At 37.5% G+C, this 19525-nt stretch overlaps 10 protein-coding genes and 1 non-coding gene across 11 annotated transcripts; 6 read left to right on the forward strand and 5 right to left on the reverse strand.

Moving 5' to 3' along the window:
- Positions 1-1117: 1117 nt before the first annotated feature.
- SOMG_01287 (Schizosaccharomyces specific microprotein Smp3) lies at positions 1118-1571 on the forward strand (the record flags this gene model as incomplete). Its single annotated transcript, XM_056180080.1, has 2 exons — positions 1118-1164; positions 1415-1571. 2 exons carry the CDS (start codon positions 1118-1120, stop codon positions 1569-1571), a joined length of 204 nt encoding a protein of 67 aa, XP_056036807.1.
- Positions 1572-2316: 745 nt separating this feature from the next.
- On the forward strand, positions 2317-4581 carry pdi3 (ER associated protein disulfide isomerase Pdi3; the record flags this gene model as incomplete). Its single annotated transcript, XM_056180081.1, has 1 exon — positions 2317-4581. One exon carries the CDS (start codon positions 2317-2319, stop codon positions 4579-4581), a length of 2265 nt encoding a protein of 754 aa, XP_056036792.1.
- Positions 4582-4913: 332 nt separating this feature from the next.
- dip2 (U3 snoRNA associated protein Dip2) lies at positions 4914-7685 on the reverse strand (the record flags this gene model as incomplete). The annotated part of the gene is made up of 1 exon (XM_056180082.1): positions 4914-7685. One exon carries the CDS (start codon positions 7683-7685, stop codon positions 4914-4916), a length of 2772 nt encoding a protein of 923 aa, XP_056037117.1.
- A 541-nt stretch (positions 7686-8226) lies between these two features.
- On the forward strand, positions 8227-8994 carry slx8 (SUMO-targeted ubiquitin-protein ligase E3 Slx8; the record flags this gene model as incomplete). The annotated part of the gene is made up of 1 exon (XM_056180083.1): positions 8227-8994. One exon carries the CDS (start codon positions 8227-8229, stop codon positions 8992-8994), a length of 768 nt encoding a protein of 255 aa, XP_056037005.1.
- A 71-nt stretch (positions 8995-9065) lies between these two features.
- On the reverse strand, positions 9066-10662 carry apn2 (AP-endonuclease Apn2; the record flags this gene model as incomplete). Its single annotated transcript, XM_056180084.1, has 2 exons — positions 9066-9829; positions 9870-10662. The coding sequence occupies 2 exons, from the start codon at positions 10660-10662 to the stop codon at positions 9066-9068; spliced, it is 1557 nt and encodes a 518-aa protein (XP_056035579.1).
- A 529-nt stretch (positions 10663-11191) lies between these two features.
- On the reverse strand, positions 11192-12010 carry dpb4 (DNA polymerase epsilon subunit Dpb4; the record flags this gene model as incomplete). The annotated part of the gene is made up of 3 exons (XM_056180085.1): positions 11192-11568; positions 11608-11726; positions 11838-12010. 3 exons carry the CDS (start codon positions 12008-12010, stop codon positions 11192-11194), a joined length of 669 nt encoding a protein of 222 aa, XP_056037003.1.
- A 925-nt stretch (positions 12011-12935) lies between these two features.
- On the forward strand, positions 12936-13535 carry lsm1 (mRNA decapping complex subunit; the record flags this gene model as incomplete). The annotated part of the gene is made up of 4 exons (XM_056180086.1): positions 12936-12999; positions 13046-13114; positions 13179-13294; positions 13362-13535. 4 exons carry the CDS (start codon positions 12936-12938, stop codon positions 13533-13535), a joined length of 423 nt encoding a protein of 140 aa, XP_056037002.1.
- Positions 13536-13769: 234 nt separating this feature from the next.
- gpi3 (pig-A, phosphatidylinositol N-acetylglucosaminyltransferase subunit Gpi3) lies at positions 13770-15472 on the reverse strand (the record flags this gene model as incomplete). Its single annotated transcript, XM_056180087.1, has 6 exons — positions 13770-14551; positions 14619-14734; positions 14779-15056; positions 15120-15199; positions 15260-15357; positions 15456-15472. The coding sequence occupies 6 exons, from the start codon at positions 15470-15472 to the stop codon at positions 13770-13772; spliced, it is 1371 nt and encodes a 456-aa protein (XP_056037001.1).
- Positions 15473-16121: 649 nt separating this feature from the next.
- On the forward strand, positions 16122-16195 carry SOMG_20062. Its single transcript has one exon. It is a non-coding gene; the product is annotated as a tRNA-Ile (tRNA).
- Positions 16196-16621: 426 nt separating this feature from the next.
- prs5 (ribose-phosphate pyrophosphokinase Prs5) lies at positions 16622-18055 on the forward strand (the record flags this gene model as incomplete). The annotated part of the gene is made up of 4 exons (XM_056180088.1): positions 16622-16728; positions 17046-17595; positions 17640-17942; positions 17987-18055. The coding sequence occupies 4 exons, from the start codon at positions 16622-16624 to the stop codon at positions 18053-18055; spliced, it is 1029 nt and encodes a 342-aa protein (XP_056037000.1).
- A 457-nt stretch (positions 18056-18512) lies between these two features.
- On the reverse strand, positions 18513-19419 carry ptp4 (phosphatidate cytidylyltransferase Ptp4/Dgk1; the record flags this gene model as incomplete). The annotated part of the gene is made up of 3 exons (XM_056180089.1): positions 18513-18854; positions 19057-19295; positions 19344-19419. 3 exons carry the CDS (start codon positions 19417-19419, stop codon positions 18513-18515), a joined length of 657 nt encoding a protein of 218 aa, XP_056036999.1.
- Positions 19420-19525: the final 106 nt, after the last annotated feature.

The following is a 19525-nucleotide window of genomic DNA, read 5'->3' on the forward strand; positions in this document are numbered from 1 at the left end:
AAATGCGTGCCTTATTTCTCGCTTCGATATTTATTTATTAATTTACTTCGTTGGTTTATACTTTCTTTTTTATAAGGATTTCATTGTCTGCTTGAAATCTTTTTATTCTTTTTCCTTTTACTTAATTTCATATTTTCTTAGTTCTGATCGACCTTTACATTTTCTTCAAGTCTAGTGCCGGATTATGAGGATTCTTTTCAAACGCATCCGAGTCTCTAACATTTGTAAACATATGCAAGGATGCGATAATTACTGCTGAACATCATTGATGCTTTTGTATTTTGCTTGTATCGTTCAAATGGTGCTTGTTTTTAATAACGGTTGAGCGGAGAAACAATTTTTTACGATTCCCCTTAGATGTCTTTTCCTCTTTATATTACTAGATTTTTTTTTATAATTCAATGGAGGATACACAACTTTTGGAACCAATGACTTGTTGTGAACCTTTGTGTTGTTTACGAACGCTGAAGGAAGTCCTTTTATGGAAAGACTTTTGATTAGCCGTCATTATGGTCGCTGTTGGAAAAAGGACTATGCATGTGTTTTGTTTTTCAGAGTATGGTACTCAAAACTATTTCAATCTCTTTTTTTAGACGGCAGCCAACCTACCTCATTGAACTCTATTCCTTTATTCTTTTGTTCTTCCTCTGGCGATATCCTAGAACCCAGTCACTCTTTCATTTGCTTTATAATAATTTACCTGCCTGCTTTCTTGGTTTAATTGAATTGACAAATTCCAATTCAGTGATACAAAGTAGTACACACCTTGTTAAACCCTTACCGTTTTGAATTTTTATCTAATTTTTATAGGGCTGAAGTCTAAAAGAAAAGAAGAAATGTGGTTTATTAACCCTTCGTCTTGTCTCATGGAAGCTGTGCTATTTGAAAAGTGGGATTCAGCACAAGTCAAAATCAACTGAAACATTTGTATTTTTTTTAAACCGATTATAAAAGAAAAACTGCTTTACTTGGGTCCACTGACAGTATTTAATAGAAACTAGACCCTCCTTTTCTATCTTCCTAGCTCGTTTGCGAACTTTCTCTGAGCTAGATGCTATTCAAATGTACCCATATCCGAGCTCCTTGTGAGATTCCTTTATGAGCATACTCTTAAAAGATGTATCCTTTTATGCTTATAAGCCGTTCAACGTCACTTCAATTGCTGTAAAAGATGACGTCATAGCCCACAAGAGATTATATATTTCCATCCCCTCTTCAATAACGGTGGTTATTATTATTCAGATTGACTCATACATTATTAATTCGTTGAGATATTACTATACCACCTAAACAGTGAAAACCTGCTGCCTATAATACTGGATCTTACCAAGTGAAAATTCAAAGACAATATGTAAGTACGAGCACGAGACGATAAGTACTATTCGAAGGTTTGCTCTTACTAACTTTTCCGTAGGGCTAGAACATTTCAAGAAAAGCAACAAGGCCGCAGAATGAGAATGAGTACTGGCAACATTTTTTCGAGAGTCTGGAATTCAGTCGTCTTTGGTTTTGGTGCCGCTTTGGGTGCCACTGCTGCTAGTGCCATGCTTGGTGCTTGCTGTGGTGGATAATTTCGAAGCCATACGAGACGAAAAATGCCAATTCAGATGATGCTTACATTTGACTGCGCTGGGATGCAAACTACCGAAAAGATGTCTCGAGATGATGATGATTCAAGACATCTGTAATAACGTGTGTTTGATGCGATTACGTTTATTTTATATCTTTTTGCTACTGGAACCCTTTCGATTTTATGATTTTTTCATTCCTGTTTGTTACATTCTTGTCTTTATTTTTTCCCCATAATTAATTAAAAAATATCGCTAGTTCAGTCTTTTAATACTAATACACAATGAGCAACGCTTCCAATCGGAAGTTTGAGATTGAATGGTAGTCGAAGGAGGGTAAAGAGGTTGAGTGAATTTTTTAAATATTGGTATGTAGGAAGTTGTCTTTAGAAAGGCTCAATGGACAGAGGTTGGTTGAGAATAGTAGTAATAATCATTGACAACGGGAAGCTAAAAGTCATTTATTTAACGTCGAAAGATCATCTGTAATGATTTTCTCTTAGTCCAAATTTAATCACTTTCTATTATCATTACCGCTTAAAAGATTACAAAAATTATGATTACCTGGTTTGGTGTCATTTGGATTTTGGAATGGTGTCTTCTTTTTCGATTTAGATGAACCTGACCAGTGCCACCTATTCAAAAACAGAACAAGCGAAAGAGACTTTGCAAGTCTGATTAAATTGGCTAGTTTTTTTTTAAAAAAAAAACCAAGTTTAATTGTTTGAAAATAGAATAATCGTCAAAAATGCGAGGTTTCGCCGCTTTTGCACCAAAAACGTGGATCCAGTGGATAGCCCTTTTGGCTATCCTTTTCCAGGTCGCTACTGCCTCCGTAGACCTGACAGATGAAAATTATAATGAGGCTGTGAATGGAAAATGGTTTATCAAGTTTTATTCACCAACTTGTCCTGCCTGCAAACGCATCGCTCCCATGTGGGAAGGTATGGCAAAGAAGTCGGAAGAGAAGGCCAATCAAGCCAATATCTCAATTGGCGAAGTGAATTGTAAAAAATATAGCAATCTTTGTCGCGACTTGGAAATTAAGGCTTTTCCCACTCTTCGATTCTTTGTAAACGGTGAGAACAAACAAGAAATACCGTACAGCGGTTTAATCACCGAGGCTTCTCTTTTAGACTTTGTTGATGATCGTATTGTCGACGCCGAAAAGGAAATTGAGGCCGAAAATACAGAGACACCGAAGGAAGCTTCTGATGCCGTTGCCCCTTCCGCACCTACCCAGACATTTTCTACAAGTTCTTTATCACTGGTAACTGCTTCTGGTACCTCAACAAAATCTATTACCGATTTTACTGATTTGCAAATGGCACAATTTTCCGCCAAAACTTCTTCCGGTAGCCCTGCTTCTGCCTCTTTGACCCCATCTTCCTCTGCTATTAAATCAGGTACTGGTACATCAAAAGACGACCATTCATTGGCCTCCGCTTCCTCTGTTATTACTACTGTTCCTGCTACAAACAGTGCTGACAAAGCAACCGCTACTTCGCTATCTGCATCTTTACAGTCATCTACCTCTACAACACCTGAAGCTACCTATGCTATTCAAACTGCTCCAAATGTTCTTCCCGAAGGAGGAGATTCCTCGGGACCCTCGAATAAAGATTCTGAAAAAACCGACCAGCCGGTTCTCAATCCTGCTGGACGCTCCAAACCCCTAGTTACCCAAGAAGACATCGAGGGTGCCTTAACAAGTGATGTTGGCTGGTTCGTTCGCTTTTATTCTTCTGATTGCACAAATTGTGCAGATGTTACTACAGCTTGGGATTCAATGGCTGGAAGAATGAAGAATAAGCTCAATGTTGGCCATATCGACTGCAGCAAGCAAAAACCCAGCTGTAGCAAATATAAGGTTCAGCATTATCCTTCTTTCTTTTTTTTCAAGGAAAATGAATACGTGGAATATTTTGGTCTCCCTAAAGTCGGTGATCTTACTAGTTTCGCTGAAGAAGCCGCCAACTTCGAGATCCGTGAAGTCGAATTTTTTGATACCACGGAATCTGAGAAACATGGAGATGTCTTCTTCCTATATTTTTATGATGATAAGAGTGCTGATAGCCTTGCTACAATTCGTAAAACTGCTATTCAACTGCTTGGCCATGCCCGTCTTTACCTTACAAAGTCTCAACAACTTGTAAAGAAATACAATGTCAATAACTTTCCAAAGCTAATTGTCGTGAAAGATGCCACTCCTAGTTATTATCCTACTAGTGTAGCATCTGATATTATCGATTACAGAAGAATTTTGAATTGGATGAAGAACAATTGGCTTCCAGTCCTTCCAGAACTCCAAACATTTAATTCTGATGAAATTGCTAATACTGATACTGTCGTTTTATTTTCCTTGAATCCCGATTCACCTGATTTTTATGAAACTAAAGCCACCGCTCGAAACATTGCCTCTGAATGGTTAAACGAGGAGTCTCGTGAATATCAGATGGCTTGGAAGGAAGAAACTGATAAAAAGAATGCTCATATGAACAAAGCTGAGGAAAAGAATGATGCCGAAGCGTTAGAGGCCGCCCGGAATATGAATGTCAAGCATAAACCCGCCCCTAAACGATTTGCCTGGGTAAACGGCAATTATTGGGCAAAATGGCTTACTAACTTTAATCTCGATATCAAAAACTCGGGCCCAAGGGTAGTTTTATACGACGCTGGTAAGAATCTTTATTGGGACACAACTGCCAAGGGTGAACCCATCACTGTTAATAAAGACGTCGTTACCAATTTTCTTAAGGATGTGGAAGCTAATCCCAACTCTTTGAAGCCTAAAAAGCCTAAAATGCTAAAGGAAAATGCTGGTCTAGAATACTTAGCTTCCTACGGATTGGATACACGTGCTTTATACTTAATTTGTGGTGTCGTTTTTCTCGGTATTGTTGTTTCATTATTTGGTGCTAGAAGGATTAGAAGTCTTGAGCGCCGACACCGTTCTTCTCCCATTTTGCCCATCGCAACAAAGAACACGGGTAATACTGGGAAATTTGATTAATATGTTATTCATGGCATGCTTATAATCGAAATTTGGTGATTATTATGAATTTCTATATATTGTTGCATTATGATTATTATTCTATCGTTTTTTATAGGTAACTCGCTTTTAAGTTAGCAATTTTACCATTATTATTATTTACTCTTTGTTTCCTTGGTATGTAATAAATTTACAAACTTACCACTTAAATCAATGAACTCGTTACCTTAACAATATGTATAAGTAAAAAAAAAAAGAACCTATTCACGAACCAAAAATTCCCATTTATATAACTAAATATTCAATTAAGCATCATTTCACCCTTAAATCCCTTTTTTTAGGTCTTTAAAACCTTAAACATTAGAAAATGCACGCTTCTTTCCATCAATTCCGAGCAAAGGATTATCAACTTCCTCAAGAGATGTTTTATGATTCAAATCCCACTCATTTTTTAAGTATGTTAAGCCGGCAAGATTGTAACCCACTAGCGATCGCTCTTCCACTAAAGAACCTCTAAGACTATTGCGAATATTATTTAGTAGAGGTCGCATTTTAATCGTAGACGTCAATTGACGATGATATGTCTTCAATAAGAAAAATATAATTCGAGATACTAAGGGTATAGACCACTTCTTGCTAGCCCATATATCAACAAAGCGAAAAAGGGACAAGACTTGGTCAAAGGGAAGTACCAACAGAGCGTCATCGAGATGACTTATACGAACTTTTTTAAAGGTATTTAAAACATATTCTTCCGCTGAAACATTCAAGTGAGCTAAAATTGGGTTACGCGGGATTCTAGATTTGTTCGGATTGCTAAGTTTCTCAATTCGATATTGAATTTCCTCGTCCAAATCTTTAGCGCCAATAACTAATGCATCGAGTATTTTTTCACCGTCTTTAAGACTTTCAACAGTCTGTTTATTCACTGTAGCAACATTGTTTTCTGCTGCGTCTTCGTTTCTCTCCTCAGCACTGAAACTGGAAACCAAAGTTGACTCGTACTGTTCCTCAAGTTCGCGCTCTCTTTCTTCTTCTAAAAATACTAGATCATCCGATTGTGCCCATACACGGATGGAGTGATCATGCGAACCGGTAAAAACCGTTGTTGGAGCAACAGCTAATGACCAAACTTCAGAATGATGACCGCGCAATTTCAAAATCAAATCGAAGGTGTCACCATCCCAGTATCTAAGCTCCTTATCCTTAGAGCATGTAAAAAAATTTCTGGAGCCAGGTTGAAATGCAACCTTCATAACAGAATCCTGGTGAGCGAAAATTGATTTATGGCAGTCACCAAAGTCTAATCCCCATAATTTGACGTTCTTGTCGGCACTACAAGTAGCTAATAATTTAGAGTCGTGCGAAATGTCCATTGAAAGAACAGGTAGTTTGTGTCCATACATATTTAAGAAAAATTTCAAAGTATCCAAGTAATACACCTTGACTGTATTATCGAGTAAAGATGCAGTGATAAGGCGACCATCTGGAGATATTGTGGTCGCAAGAACATCATCCGCAAAGTCAATTTGACGGGTTTGCTCAATCCTCAAAGCGAAAACTTTGACGGAAGTACCGGGAGCATAATCGAAAGAAGGTTTCAAAGACCATAACTTCAAAGTCTTATCTGCAGAAGCTGTAGCAAAATATGATCCATTGTGTCCAATAGCCAAATCCCAGATAGGGCCATTATGGGCTTGAATACGTTCCAATAGAGAAGAGCTAGCAACGTCAAATAACTCAATTTCCCCCGCCTTATTAACAGAAAGAATTTGCTTATCTGCATTTACAAATGCAGCGGCTAAAACGTAGCCACAATCAAAAGTACGAATACAAGAACCTGTTTTATGATTCCAGATCTTTAGTGAACCATTAGCGCCACTTAAAACCATTTCATAGTTAGAGGAAAGGGCTAAAGTTCTAACGTCAGCACGATGGCCTGGCAATTCAATGGAATTGGTGCGTGTAGTTCGTTCCGTAAGGGGAGTAGTAGCCTCTGCCTTGGTATCCACATTATAGACCTCAATGGAATTATTCTGAAGAACAACGACGAATACAGGGTTACGGCGATGAGGAATCCAGGCAAATGAGGAAACGCGGGAAGGAGCACGAATAACTGCAAAAGGTTCGAATTCATCCTTCAAAGTCAATTCTACTTCCTCGGTCTTTTTGCGTCTACGGCGGCGACTCATAATTTTTTCCATTTCAGAAGGAGTCCTTATGCGGATAATCTCTATCAAACGATCATGGGCCTGGAAAACTACAAATCGACCAGAATCATAAAAGTCCAAGGAAAGTGGACGATCACGACTTTGGCGAGGAACACCTCCTAATAATTTCAAAACTTTGGTTGTAGGGGTTATGTTTCCATCAGTGGGGAAAGAGATTTCCCAGACTTTGACATCCGCATCGCTGCTAGCAGTTAAACAGCGCTTTCTGTCGGGAGATACAGACATTGCCCAAATTTCACCCTGATGATTGACATGTGTCTCGACACAATGCTGAATTGAAAGATCCCAAAGCTTTAAAAATGAGTCTTTACCAGACGACAACAAGTATTGGTCTGCGTTCGTGGCATCAATTTCCATGTTTGTTGAGGCATCATCTTCAACACCGTCCGTGGTTCCCTGTTCATTAACGGCTGTTAAATCACTAGGGGTTAAAAAGATGAGCTTCGTAACTTGATCTTTATGTCCACGAAGTCTATACAAGCCAGTTTCGTTCACAACATCCCACAAAATTATATCTGTATCTTTGCTGCCACTAGCTAATCGAGTACCTGTTTGATCGAAAGTCATAGTAGAAACAGCACTTTTGTGGCCGTTCAAAGTCAAAAGCAATTCCCCTTCTTTCCAAAGACGAATAGACCCATCCTCGTAGCCAGCGGCATATACATCGCCATGATTTGTGAGACAGGAAACATTAAATGAACAATCCGTGTCCTTCCATTTAGACGACAATTGACCGGTCTTGAGATCCCATTCTAGAATGCTTTCGAGACCTCCAACAATCGCTTTGCCTACGGATTTCGCCGATTCAGATGGTTGCGTTACGATATTACACCCGGATGAAGCGACGACCCCAAAGAATCCTGAGGGCTCGTAACGGGTATAACTTTTCACCATGGCGTTTTCCTCGTCCTAATGGCGTTCCAAGGTTGTTGGTAGAAGCAAAATTAAGGCTGTCTGTCCTTCCTTTTTCGCATATAACGAGTAGCAATGCTAATCGTTCGAATGGATACCACAACTAGTTTATTCTCTGCTATGTTCTATTACGCGATACTTATTTTACGTTTAATGTACATAAGGTACAGTACTCTTTTTCGTGCTATGACATTTTACGCATTTAAGGCATCTCGCTTTCCAATAGTTTTGCCTACACATTAGTATAAAAATATTTAGTAAGAAAAGGTAACTTGGGTTGCATTATTTTTGCCGTGTTATTCCCATGTGAAAAAGAAAAAGAATTAAACTTCTTTGAAGTCTGTTTGTTTTTGGACGTTTTCCTCTAATAAGCCTGAAAGACCAAGTTTTCCTTGGTTGGGTCGCAGAAAGATTTTAGAATCGCTCTACCAGAAGTCGAACACTATTCAGTTTTCTTTGATTCAAAGGCTTTCAAAGAAAAAAATCCATCTCTATCAAATCACCGGTACGGACATTATTGGCAATGCCTCCTACACCAAGATCTGGAAATCAAAGATACGTTCCTTACGACACAAGAGCAGCTCGATCACCCAGGGAGGCCGCTGCAATTGCTGCAGCTCGTCGTCAACGAAGAGGCTCTAATGAAACCTCGTATCTTGCTGATGAAGCAACTAATGAAGGCTCCAGTGAACGTGCAGAATCCAGTAGAGTCACGGACAGAGATGTCGACGACGAGTTTGATGGCCAAGGAGAACAGCAGACGCCAGAAGTCCCAGGAGTTCCTCGATCAGTTCGAAGCTTGGCATATAATGAAAATTTACGATCACCTGAAAGAAGCATAAATGAATGGTCAACAGACCTGGAAGGCCTGGACGATATCGATAGCGTTGAGGATATCTCTCTGCGAGAGGCATCTCAGCGTCCTGATCTTTTTGGTAACTTCCCATCCGGTTTCGATGATGTTATTGATTTAACAGAAGCCGAACAGAAGCGAAGTCAACCAAAGCAAAGAAAAAGGAAACAAAAGCCCACCGATGAACCCGCACCTCAAGCGGATTCTGTAAGCAACTCTCAAAGACTAGCGGATTACAAATGTGTAATTTGCCTAGATAATCCTGAAAATTTGTCTGCTACACCTTGTGGTCATATTTTTTGTAATTTCTGTATATTAAGCGCATTAGGAACTTCATCTGCAACTCAAAAATGCCCTGTCTGTCGAAGGAAAGTGCATCCGAAGAACGTGATTTGTTTAGAAATGATGCTAGGTAGCAAACAAAATAATAAGAATTAACTGGTGTACTTAAAAATTTATTAAGTTCTGATTATCATTATTATTCATGTCTATTTTTCGTGACTTAACTATTAGCCCTTCCAGTCAGAGTCCCAAAGGAAATATCTACATTGAAACGGCTGTGTATCATCATTAGAAACCGCGTTAGAATTTTCAACAACTTCTCCAATCGGTCGAGCACACATCCAAAAATTTCGACCATAATTTATGCCCGGCTTTTTCACGCTTAATAACTTACAGGGTTCTTTATGTCCATCACATAATGGCGGCATTTTTTTTTGGAATCTGCTCTTCCATGCCGTTACAGTTTCCGTATTAGAAGAATTAGATACTGTAAACTTTGACCCAGTTTCATCTACTTCAATCAATGGAGGTTTTTCAGTTTCCAGTTCATTTTGTTCCATTGGCTGAGGCTTCTTCAAAAAAAAAGATGATAATTTTGGCTGCTGCTCTGTTCGTCGACGCTTCTCAGCTGGACCGTTTTCAGGTACAGACAATGGCGTACTGTTGCTAGTGGATGGTGAGCAAGACGGTGTTTTGGATGATTCATCTAAAGTAATGTCTGATTCTGATTTTGACTTCTTGGTCTTTTCAAATTGTTGAAACATGGTATGTATGTTTTTTGACGGTCGATATGCTGAGTGATGACATGCTGCTAAAGAGGGAGGATCTTTTGCATGAGTGAGTAAATCATATAATGGTGTACTGTCTAGTGAATCTCTTAAATCCATGTAAACAGGGCAATGATCAGATCCCATGACATTTGCCATAATATCTGCGTCTTGCACCCACGGTAAAAGGTCTGGAGTTGCTAGCGTATAGTCAATTCTCGTACCTAAAATTGTTAGATGATTATTACTAAATTTTATCATTACCATAGTTTGTGGGCCTCATATTAAGCCTGGTGTTCCAGCAAGTGAACATGCCCTTTCTTGTAGGATGCCGTACCCGTCCAATATCGAGCAAAAGCCCAGATCTGTGCGGCTTTAATAACTCCCTAAGCCATTTTCTTGAATCATGTACGCTTGGAATGAATGACTCTTTTAAGATATCTTTTTGGTCTGCCGTGTCGATAGAATCGCAAAGAATATTCACATCCCCAACTAAGACAACCTTCCGTTTTCCTTCCTTTATAAAAGCTGATATTCTATCCTTTAAGCATTTGTAGAAGGCTGTCCGATATTCCCACCTATGATCCCCAGAATTGACAGGGCAATAAACGCCAATTAGAATGAAAATACCCAAATCTAGTAGAATACATCTTCCTTCATCATCAACCCATTTTGCAGTTTTTCGGTCTACATCTTTGGGGTAATATCCAATCTGTTCATGCGGAGGAGCTTCAATATAAGAATATCGTTGATTCCGAACTGGTAAAATTCCAGTGATTCCTTCTTCTGCCTTTACGGGTGTGCATAGACTTTTTTTTACATAAATACCGACTCCACTGTAACCTTTTCTTGTAGTAGGAAATGTGAAATAACCTTCATATCCCTCAATAAGAGCAAATTCTTGGGGGAAATTATCCTTTTGCATCTTTAATTCCTGAAAGCATATAATATCCGCTTTAAACTCTTCAAAAACTTCTTTGTAGGAATTTTTTTTGTTCCACGGATGATAGTTAAATGGGTTTTGTATACCATTCACATTCCAACTAAGGATTCGCATAATTGCTGTTTCAATGGTCTATTCTTGGAGAGGTGTTTGTTGATTGAGTAAAGACGTCAAGAATGTGTCTTCGTTGAAATATGTGGGAAAAAAAGCTCTTTTTTAACTCTTTAATTGAATAGATCTAAAGTATGTAGGTATAATATATTTTTGCTCTGTAGGAATATTCAAAGACTTATTTAGAAAGCGAAACTCAACATGAGAAGTTGCAATCGTAATGGTCTAACCAACTTTAATAAATAATAAATAAAACCAATTAAGAAAGATATGCAATAAATTAATGAATGACTGCTAAAAAATGGGAGTCTGCAAAATTAACGAAGGTAAGGTTAACTTTCAAAACTTTATGAAGAGATGTGAATATATATAGTCCATAAATGTGAAGATAAAATCAAAAAGCAAAGTATACGGTTTAAAGCTTTTTTACATGGCATTTGTTAATGAAACGATGATGGGCACAAAAGTTGGTGAAAAAGGAACAACAAGAAGGACGTAGAATACATCAAGGAAACACAACATAGCTGCCTCTTTACGAAGAGTTATTAGGAGATCCGTGCAGCTCGGGTTCTGATTCATTTACGTCGGAATCTGAACTGCCTTCATCAATAGGATTTCCTGTTGCATCAGTTAAGTGAATAGTATCTATGTAATTGGGTTCAACAGAATCTTCAACAGGGTTTTCTGTTGCCTCCATATCCGCATCCTCTCTATCAGAGAGAATATTTTCTTGTGCCAATTCCTCAGCAACATCTTCTTGCTCTAATTCATCTTTATCGTTTTCTTCCATTCCAGAAGACGTTTCCTGCACAAGTTTGTCCTGTGGATCCAACCTGCTTTTCTTCGTAGATTTATCTTCATCCACGTGAGGAATTTTTAGCTTCTTTTCTTTCAACGCAGCTTCGTATGCTATTTTTGTCAGTTGCGTATGCATAAAGAGAATCATACCTTGAAGATGAGCATCTAGTTGATTGGTGAAATCGGGATATTCTATTTCCTGTAGAGCACTCAAAACATCTTGGGGCATAACAACTTTCCGATTTTTTGTAGAAGAAATTTCTCCAGCACTAATCAATTGAACGGGTCAGTCTACGTGTCAAGTTGGAAATTGTCTGGAAGAAACACGAATCTGTACTTTCTCTTCGTGTTAAGTTTGTAAAGTGACTTAAAGTACGTACGCAGATGTTAAATAACTAACAAAAAGAGTCGCTGAATTCGTAATGGCCTTGACCGCTTCCTTTTGTGCTGTACTTTTCTGGGGTAAAACCTGTTTAATTAAACGCATAACAATAGAACGAGGAAGAGCCAAGTCATCTAATTCAGTATGTTCTCCGGTATTCATTGGATCCATTTTGTAAGTACTGTATTCGTTTTACGCCGGTAGTTCAGAAACGTGAAAGATAAGTCAACTAGGGCGTGTAAGTAATGTTTACAGGTAAAAAAGCTTTGCCAAATGAGAATATAGTATACCTTCATACACTTTCCTGTTTATAATTTTTTATTTTATTCATTTAGTACATATATTGTTGTTTATTATTCATAAAAAAATGGAGAAAGTTCTATCCTGAAAAGCATAAAATCGAGACACACGATTCAAAGGTTGCTTATTCAATGTGAATAAATCCAAAATAATTAAAGACAAATTATTGAGTAGAAAATCTCTTAAGTATGCGTTGTTGGTATTTATTCCAACAGCGTAAGAGCAATGATTGAAATAGAGAATGGGGGACACACGTCCTAAAAAAGATTCAGAATCGTTTGGTTCGATACAATTGGCCCCATCCATCAAAAACTTTTCATTTCTAACGGTCCTTGAAGCCTACGGCAAGTAGACATTACTCACAAGCAATGAAGGAAATGAGAGCGTCTGTCTCCTTTGCAACTCATGAAGCTTATGAAAATCCAGCAAACTTCATGAAATGAATGCAATGAAATAATTCATGATGGACTCAAGGAATCAGTTGCTCTTCTTCGTCAAGTGAGTGCTAAACCAGGTTCGCTTCTTTAAAAAAAGGAAAGCAGTCAATGAATTCATCAATACTTTAATAATTCACAAGTTTATGAACAACTATTGTTGTTTAATTCAGACATAGTACCCCCTTTGCTTTCGAAGTTGCTTCCCAGAGACTTCTTCTTCACTTTACCACCTTCAATAGTCTTTTACTAAAGGAAGAAGTAACGAAAGTGTAGCGAATTGACTACCTTTACCGTTCAAGTAAAAGAATAAGCTAATAATTTTTTGTTATTTTCGGCTTTCACGCATACCTACTATTTGAATGAATCAGGCAGGTCAAATTATTCCCTTTACAACATCTGGCTCCCTGGTGGATTATGTTGACCGTAAGCTTTCCCTTCCTTCTTCAACTTCTAATTTTTGTTTCTATAGGTAAAGTAATAGTGGTTTTACGAGATGGTAAAAAGTTAATTGGCATTCTCCGGTCCTTTGACCAATTTGGTACGTTTTAACTTTGTTTTCCCTGTTTGGAAAAATATAAAGGTCAACTCCCTAACTTTTACAGCCAACCTTATGCTCCAGTATACGATTGAAAGAATTTATGTGGATGACATGTTTGGTGATATTGATCGAGGTGTTTTCATTGTGCGAGGTGAAAATGTTGTATTACTAGGAGAATTGGTAAGGATTTAGACAGGTTTGCGAGACTTGAAGGATCGTGGTTTGTCAATTGTGCTAACCATTTTAGGACTTGGACAAAGAATATGAAATGGAAAAGGGATTGCGCCGTGTTCCAGCGGAACATCTATTTCCTTTGTCAAAGGGACGTTCTGATGAAAAGCGGAAAACTTTACGGGAAAAAACCAAAAAACTGAACACCGTCGGTTTCAGCGTCGATTTTGGTCATGATGATTTGTACTAGAATTTACAAACGTGTGCCTTAATTTTATTTTGCTCTCTATAATATTACATTTCTTTGGTCTTTTCAGTCTATCACTTCATCGATAATTTCTTACATCTCTAAAGAATGGAAATTTGTGAGTTTGTGAATGATACATAGATTGAACCAATAAATGAATTTTCAATGTTTGTTTCCGATTCATATATTATTTTTTTCATTATTAAAGACGTGGCATATAAAGTACTTTTGAAAGAATTAGCAGAATTTGTCTGATGATGATCCAGTGCTACTAGACCTTTTTAACTCAGGCGTCTCTATCTCATCTTGCATAGAAAGGGAAACAGGTGGTCGGTCCACTGCAAGATCAATATCTGAAGCCGGCCAAATCCAGTGTAAGAGCATCATAACCAAATAATCTAACGTTATTAATATACAAAATAGTTTACCAGCCCATTGACCACAACCATAGTAAAGTTTTAACCGATTGATAAGACGCAAGTTAGGCTCTGCGCAGATACTTTCATAAACTTTTTCGGTTCTTTCTGCGACGTCAATCCATGAATACATTTTTTTTACCTCATCATGAAATTTCACGGTTTTTATCTTATTGTTGAGGTAATCAGAAATTGCATTTGACAATGTTCGTACTAAATCGTCTTCTTCAGGTCTGGCAAATCGAGTCATATGAGAAGGCAAAACTTCAGGAACACCTCCAACCTTGGTAGAAATAACGTACAAACCACAACTCGCCGCTTCCACCAAGACAGTTCCGAACGCTTCAGTTAAACTTGGGTGTAAGTAAATATGTCCGCGCACCATAACATCTCGGACTTGGTCATGCCGTACTGAACCTAGCATTTCCACTCTATCTTGTAGCATATATTTTTCACGCATTTGTTCTAGATCAATTGCCTTTGGCCCATCTCCTGCAATTACAAATCGAACCTTGTGGAATTCCGCACAGATTCTAGGAATGACGGCAATTAGTAGATCAATTCCCTTGTTATAATACAATCTTGAAATTACGACGATGGTCACTGTGTGCACAAGGTTAGACAGAACGTGAAAAAATAAAGAAAGAAAGTAAGAAATATAAATACATACAATAATCCTCAGACGCTTTTGAAGGATCTGGCTTGAAGTTTTCAGGTACCAGTGCATTTGGAATAACCGAAACTTTTTGGGGATTTAGGACAGCACGAAGGACGGTGTTTTCTCGACTAAATTTTCATGGTTAATAAAAAAGCAAAATTTCATATCGTACCATGTGTGAGAAACACAAATTACATGATCAATATCACTCATCGTAAACTTGAGGAGCTTATTAGTGATTATGCTTCCTGCATCAGCAAAACCAAATAGGGAATGATCAGTAAAACAGGTCTTTAATCCCATAGTACGACCATGAAGAATGGCATCGTGGCATAAGAACGACAAACTTCCATGTCCGTGTACGATTTCAATTTGTTCTCGGATTATGATATTTCGGAAGATGGGGAAAAAGTAAAAAAATGAAGGAAAAGTAGTCTCACGGTACACCGTCTAACAGAAAAGTGTCAGCAAAAGATGGTGTCTGAGGAATGTGGATCCTAGAGAGAAACATACATGAAGAGGAACATAATAGGCCGTTAAGCCATTGGTGAGATACCGGACACCGACACGGTCTTTATACGCATGGGTAATCACTTGTTATAATTGTTAGTCGACAAATAATAGAAGAAACCCCACCATCGGAGAATGCGTACCTATAACTTTATGTCCAAGGTCAATGAGTCGTTGAGATAATTGAAAAATATGAGATTCAATTCCACCTGGTTGAGGAAAGAAAAAGTCAGAAACCATGCTAAATACAAGTTAGAACAAGGAAAACAAGATGAAAACCGCAATGATTCCATTCGCGAAAGACAAGTCAGCGACACATTAGTACAGTCCATTACATACGCTATTCGATAACCCATTGTGAGAAAGGTATTATAAAGTTTCTAGGGAAAGGACTAAATCGATCTAAAGAGGATGTCCATTCGCATTTCGTTTTTCAGATGGTAAAAATCATGTAAACATCCCTTTCATAACAAGGCACGTTGGTGGAATTAGTAATACTGTAAGATAATATTACTATATTACTAAGTTAATTAAATTCATCAAAAACTATTTAATTCATTTTCTCAGATGTACTGAAGAAAATAGAGGAGGACTATAGTGGAAGTTTATGAGTTTTGTTGTAAAGAATTATTTTGAACTCGCACTGATAATTCATCAGTCAACCATATTCAAGGTACAATCATAACTCGGGGTGATTGAAGTTACGAAAGAAGGTATGTATTTCCTTTTTCTCGCCAATGGTTTTCTCACAACTCCACAGCTCTCCTTTCTTTAACTTTCAATGCCATTCTCTTTATATTGCAACCAGACCTACATAAAAAGTTTCATTTGTTGCTTACAGTGGAAGCCTCGTAAATTTTGTCTTAATCAGAATATTACTATTCATATAGTGTAACAAAGGATGCATATTTTCAAGAGAAAATTCCCAAATAAAACAATCTACTTGATCTCAATTGTACTCCAATTCCACATATATTTATTTTGCTTTAATAAGCCATTAACCATGGTCGCATGATGTAGTTGGTTATCATGTCGATCTAATAAGTCGAATGTCGCCAGTTCGAGCCTGGCTGTGACCATATTTTTACATATTTAATTCTTTTTGTTTATTGTCATTCTTTAATGATTTAATGCCATATTTTACTTTTATTTGATTTGTTTTTTTTTTTATTATTATTCCATACGTTTCGTGATTGTTTTGCTTGAAAAAAAGAGTAAAAGCAGGACGTACAAAATATAGAACATACAATGTTTAAAGGTGGAGAACACGAGACTACTTTTGTGCCGCTACAATGTTTTGTAGTAGTTTGATCATAAGAGAAATTTATGATTCCTTTTTCATTTAAGGAAAATAAAAAGACAAAATCCAACAAAGTAAACAAACACTATATCTCGGGTAAATAACCTTATTCTCTAGCGAGAGTTTCTCGCTTTGTGGTGACAGCTAGATTTGAACTGAGTACATTAATTTTTAGAAAGCACACTTTTAGTACAAAAGACAAAGAATGAAAAATTTAGTGGTTTTTGGAACTGATTCACATCCAAAATTAACAGAAGCCATATGCGAACATTTATGCTTGGAGGTTGGTCGTGCTCAAATTGGAAAATTTAGGTATGTTAATGCACAGATGATAAAAAAAGCAAAAGGACAAGGATTTGGGCAAAAGAAGTTTAAATAAATTAGCAATCCTTTCCCTTTAAAAATTAATTATTTGAAAAGATTTATTCCATTCAAGGGAATGCCCAAATCTTAAATGACAAATGAAGAAGCGTGAAAACTTAGATTTTATTTAGCGATGCATGTGTACTACTAGAGCTATCATTCGCAGAAGTATTTTATAAAGCTTTCCTATTCCATTTCTTTTTTCTTTTTTTTTCGCTTGCTGTCTCGGTCCATCCTCGTGAGAAATAGGCTAACTCTTCTTGCAGCAATGGAGAAACCTCTGTAAAAGTCAAACAGTCTGTTCGTGGTTGTGATGTATATATTATTAGTCCGGCTTCTGGTCAAGTTAACGACCACTTAATGGAACTCTTGGTTATGATTTCTGCGTGTAAAACCGCCTCCGCTATAAAGGTGACGGCCGTTTTGCCTGTTTTCCCTTATAGTCGTCAACCAGACCAAATTTTCTCTTCTCGAGGTGCTCCTCTTTTAGGAGCTTCTGCTGAAGGCACTATAGAACCAAAGCGCACTTCTCCGTATCAATCATGGATTGCTCAATCAGGAACTTTAGTTGCTGATTTGTTGATGTGTGCCGGTGCTGACCACATCATTACTATGGATCTCCATGACCCTCAATTTCAAGGCTTTTTTGACATTCCCGTCGACAACTTGTTTGGCCGCCCCTTATTGAAGCACTATATAGCTTTGAATATTCCTGACTATCAAAATGGAGTCTGTATTTCCCCGGATGCTGGTGGTGCTAAACGAGCCACTGCTATAGCTGACTCTTTAGGATTGGATTTTGCTTTGATCCACAAGGTATGTTTGCTTTACATTGATGATTTACGTACTAATCTTTTAAGAACCGTCGTCACGAATCTGGAAGCTCATTAATGCTCGTTGGTGATGTACAAGACAAAATAGCAATTTTAATTGATGATTTAATTGACACCGCTTCTACTTTGGTGAGTGCCGCCGAATTTGTTAAAAAGCATGGAGCTAGCCAAGTATATGCTCTTGTTACACATTGTGTCCTGTCTGGTGATGCCATTGAACGTGTCAAACAATCTTGTATAGACAAATTAATTGTTACCAACACAGCACCTCAAACAATTGAACCAAGTGACTGTTTCGACATTATTGATGTTTCTCCTACTTTTGCTGAGGTATGTCCCGTACTTTTTTTCTTTTTTTTTAACAACATGATTAGGCTATCCGTCGTATTCACAATGGCGAGAGTATTTCCATTTTGTATGACCAAAATAACGTTTGGTTTTAAAACCATTGGTATCGATTTGCACATATTTATTATTTCTTTGCCAATGTCATTTACCCATTGGCATGACAAAAGCTTTGGCATGCTTAACGTATGATTGTCATATTCTTTTTGGGATACTTTTGATTTGCTATTGTTTATTTTTATTTTTTTTAGGGTCAAAAAATAGATATTTTACAGACAATTTTTTTTTAATAAATATACTTTTTTTAGATCAATTAATTGTATTGATATAAAATCTAGACTTTGGTAGGAAATATTAAAACGAATGTTAAATAACTTGAGGAATAAAACGGATATCATGTAGAAAACATAACGGAATGCCTGAGAAAAAATAAAAGAACAAGAAAGTAATTAGTAATTACATCAACAGTCGATGTTTGCTTTGCTTTTTTTTTATTTATCAAAGCATATACACAAGGGGTAGTATTCAATAAAAGGTGCCGATACGATAATGGGCTTACATTATCAAATATAATAAACCTCCGGACACAACAGGTATCACCACATTATCATCTAAACCCCATACGTTCATTGCTTCTGCAACAGCACCGACAAATCCGTTCACTATACATAGTACTGGAAAGGGCATCCAAGATTGGGTTGCCAAATTCTCGGGGCCCGTCCGGATGATTCCCCAGTACACATAAGACGCTAAGATCCCACAAACAAATGCACCAAGACTACCGGCTAAGCTTTTATTTTTAGCAATCTTTGGAGTATACTTTCCATATTTGCGACCAAAACTAGAAGCTGCTGTGTCGCACCAAGATAAAAGTAAAATACTCATTACTGCAATCTCCTAAACGCGTATTTGTTAGAAAATCAGTTTCAACGTTGTCATGTCCATTTGAAAAGACGAGCAAATGATTAAGGAGCTGGAAACCACCAAAACTCATGAACATAATTCATTTTGTTCCTGATGAGGCCCAAACGAAATCAAAAAGTATTCTTTCAGCGGTTCATCTTCTGCACTATACGTCCTCTCAATGTCTTCAACATACCTCTGGTAAAAAGCTCAAAACTATCCATGTTCCTACCAAATAAAATATAACGCCATTCCAACTATTTTTCTCAGATTCACGCATCAAAGGACCCATAACTCGATTGTACAACCGACCAAAAGCTGGCCATTGAAATCGTATGACATCTCCTGTTAAGACTGGAATAAAACCCAAGGCCAAGTACGGGGTAATCTGCTCAGCATGAAATTGATACCATTGAAGTCCTAACGTGATGAAACCTACCAATATAGGTTAACCAGTGTTCACCCAAATCGCTTTTCACTTACCAATTGATGTATGTAGGAGTTTTCGAGGAAGTTCATTCTTTTTAGACCATTGCGACCAAGTCAATTTTGTCGACATTAGATCGTTCTTGCTCTGTTCATTCCACTCTAGCCATTCGCGGTTTACTATAGAAGTTTTAAATAACGATACCGTACAAAAGCCAACGATATATTGCAGTGCTGTA

The sequence above is a fragment of the Schizosaccharomyces osmophilus genome, chromosome 1 (assembly GCF_027921745.1).
Source record: "Schizosaccharomyces osmophilus chromosome 1, complete sequence".
NCBI classification, from domain to species: Eukaryota; Fungi; Ascomycota; class Schizosaccharomycetes; order Schizosaccharomycetales; family Schizosaccharomycetaceae; genus Schizosaccharomyces; species Schizosaccharomyces osmophilus.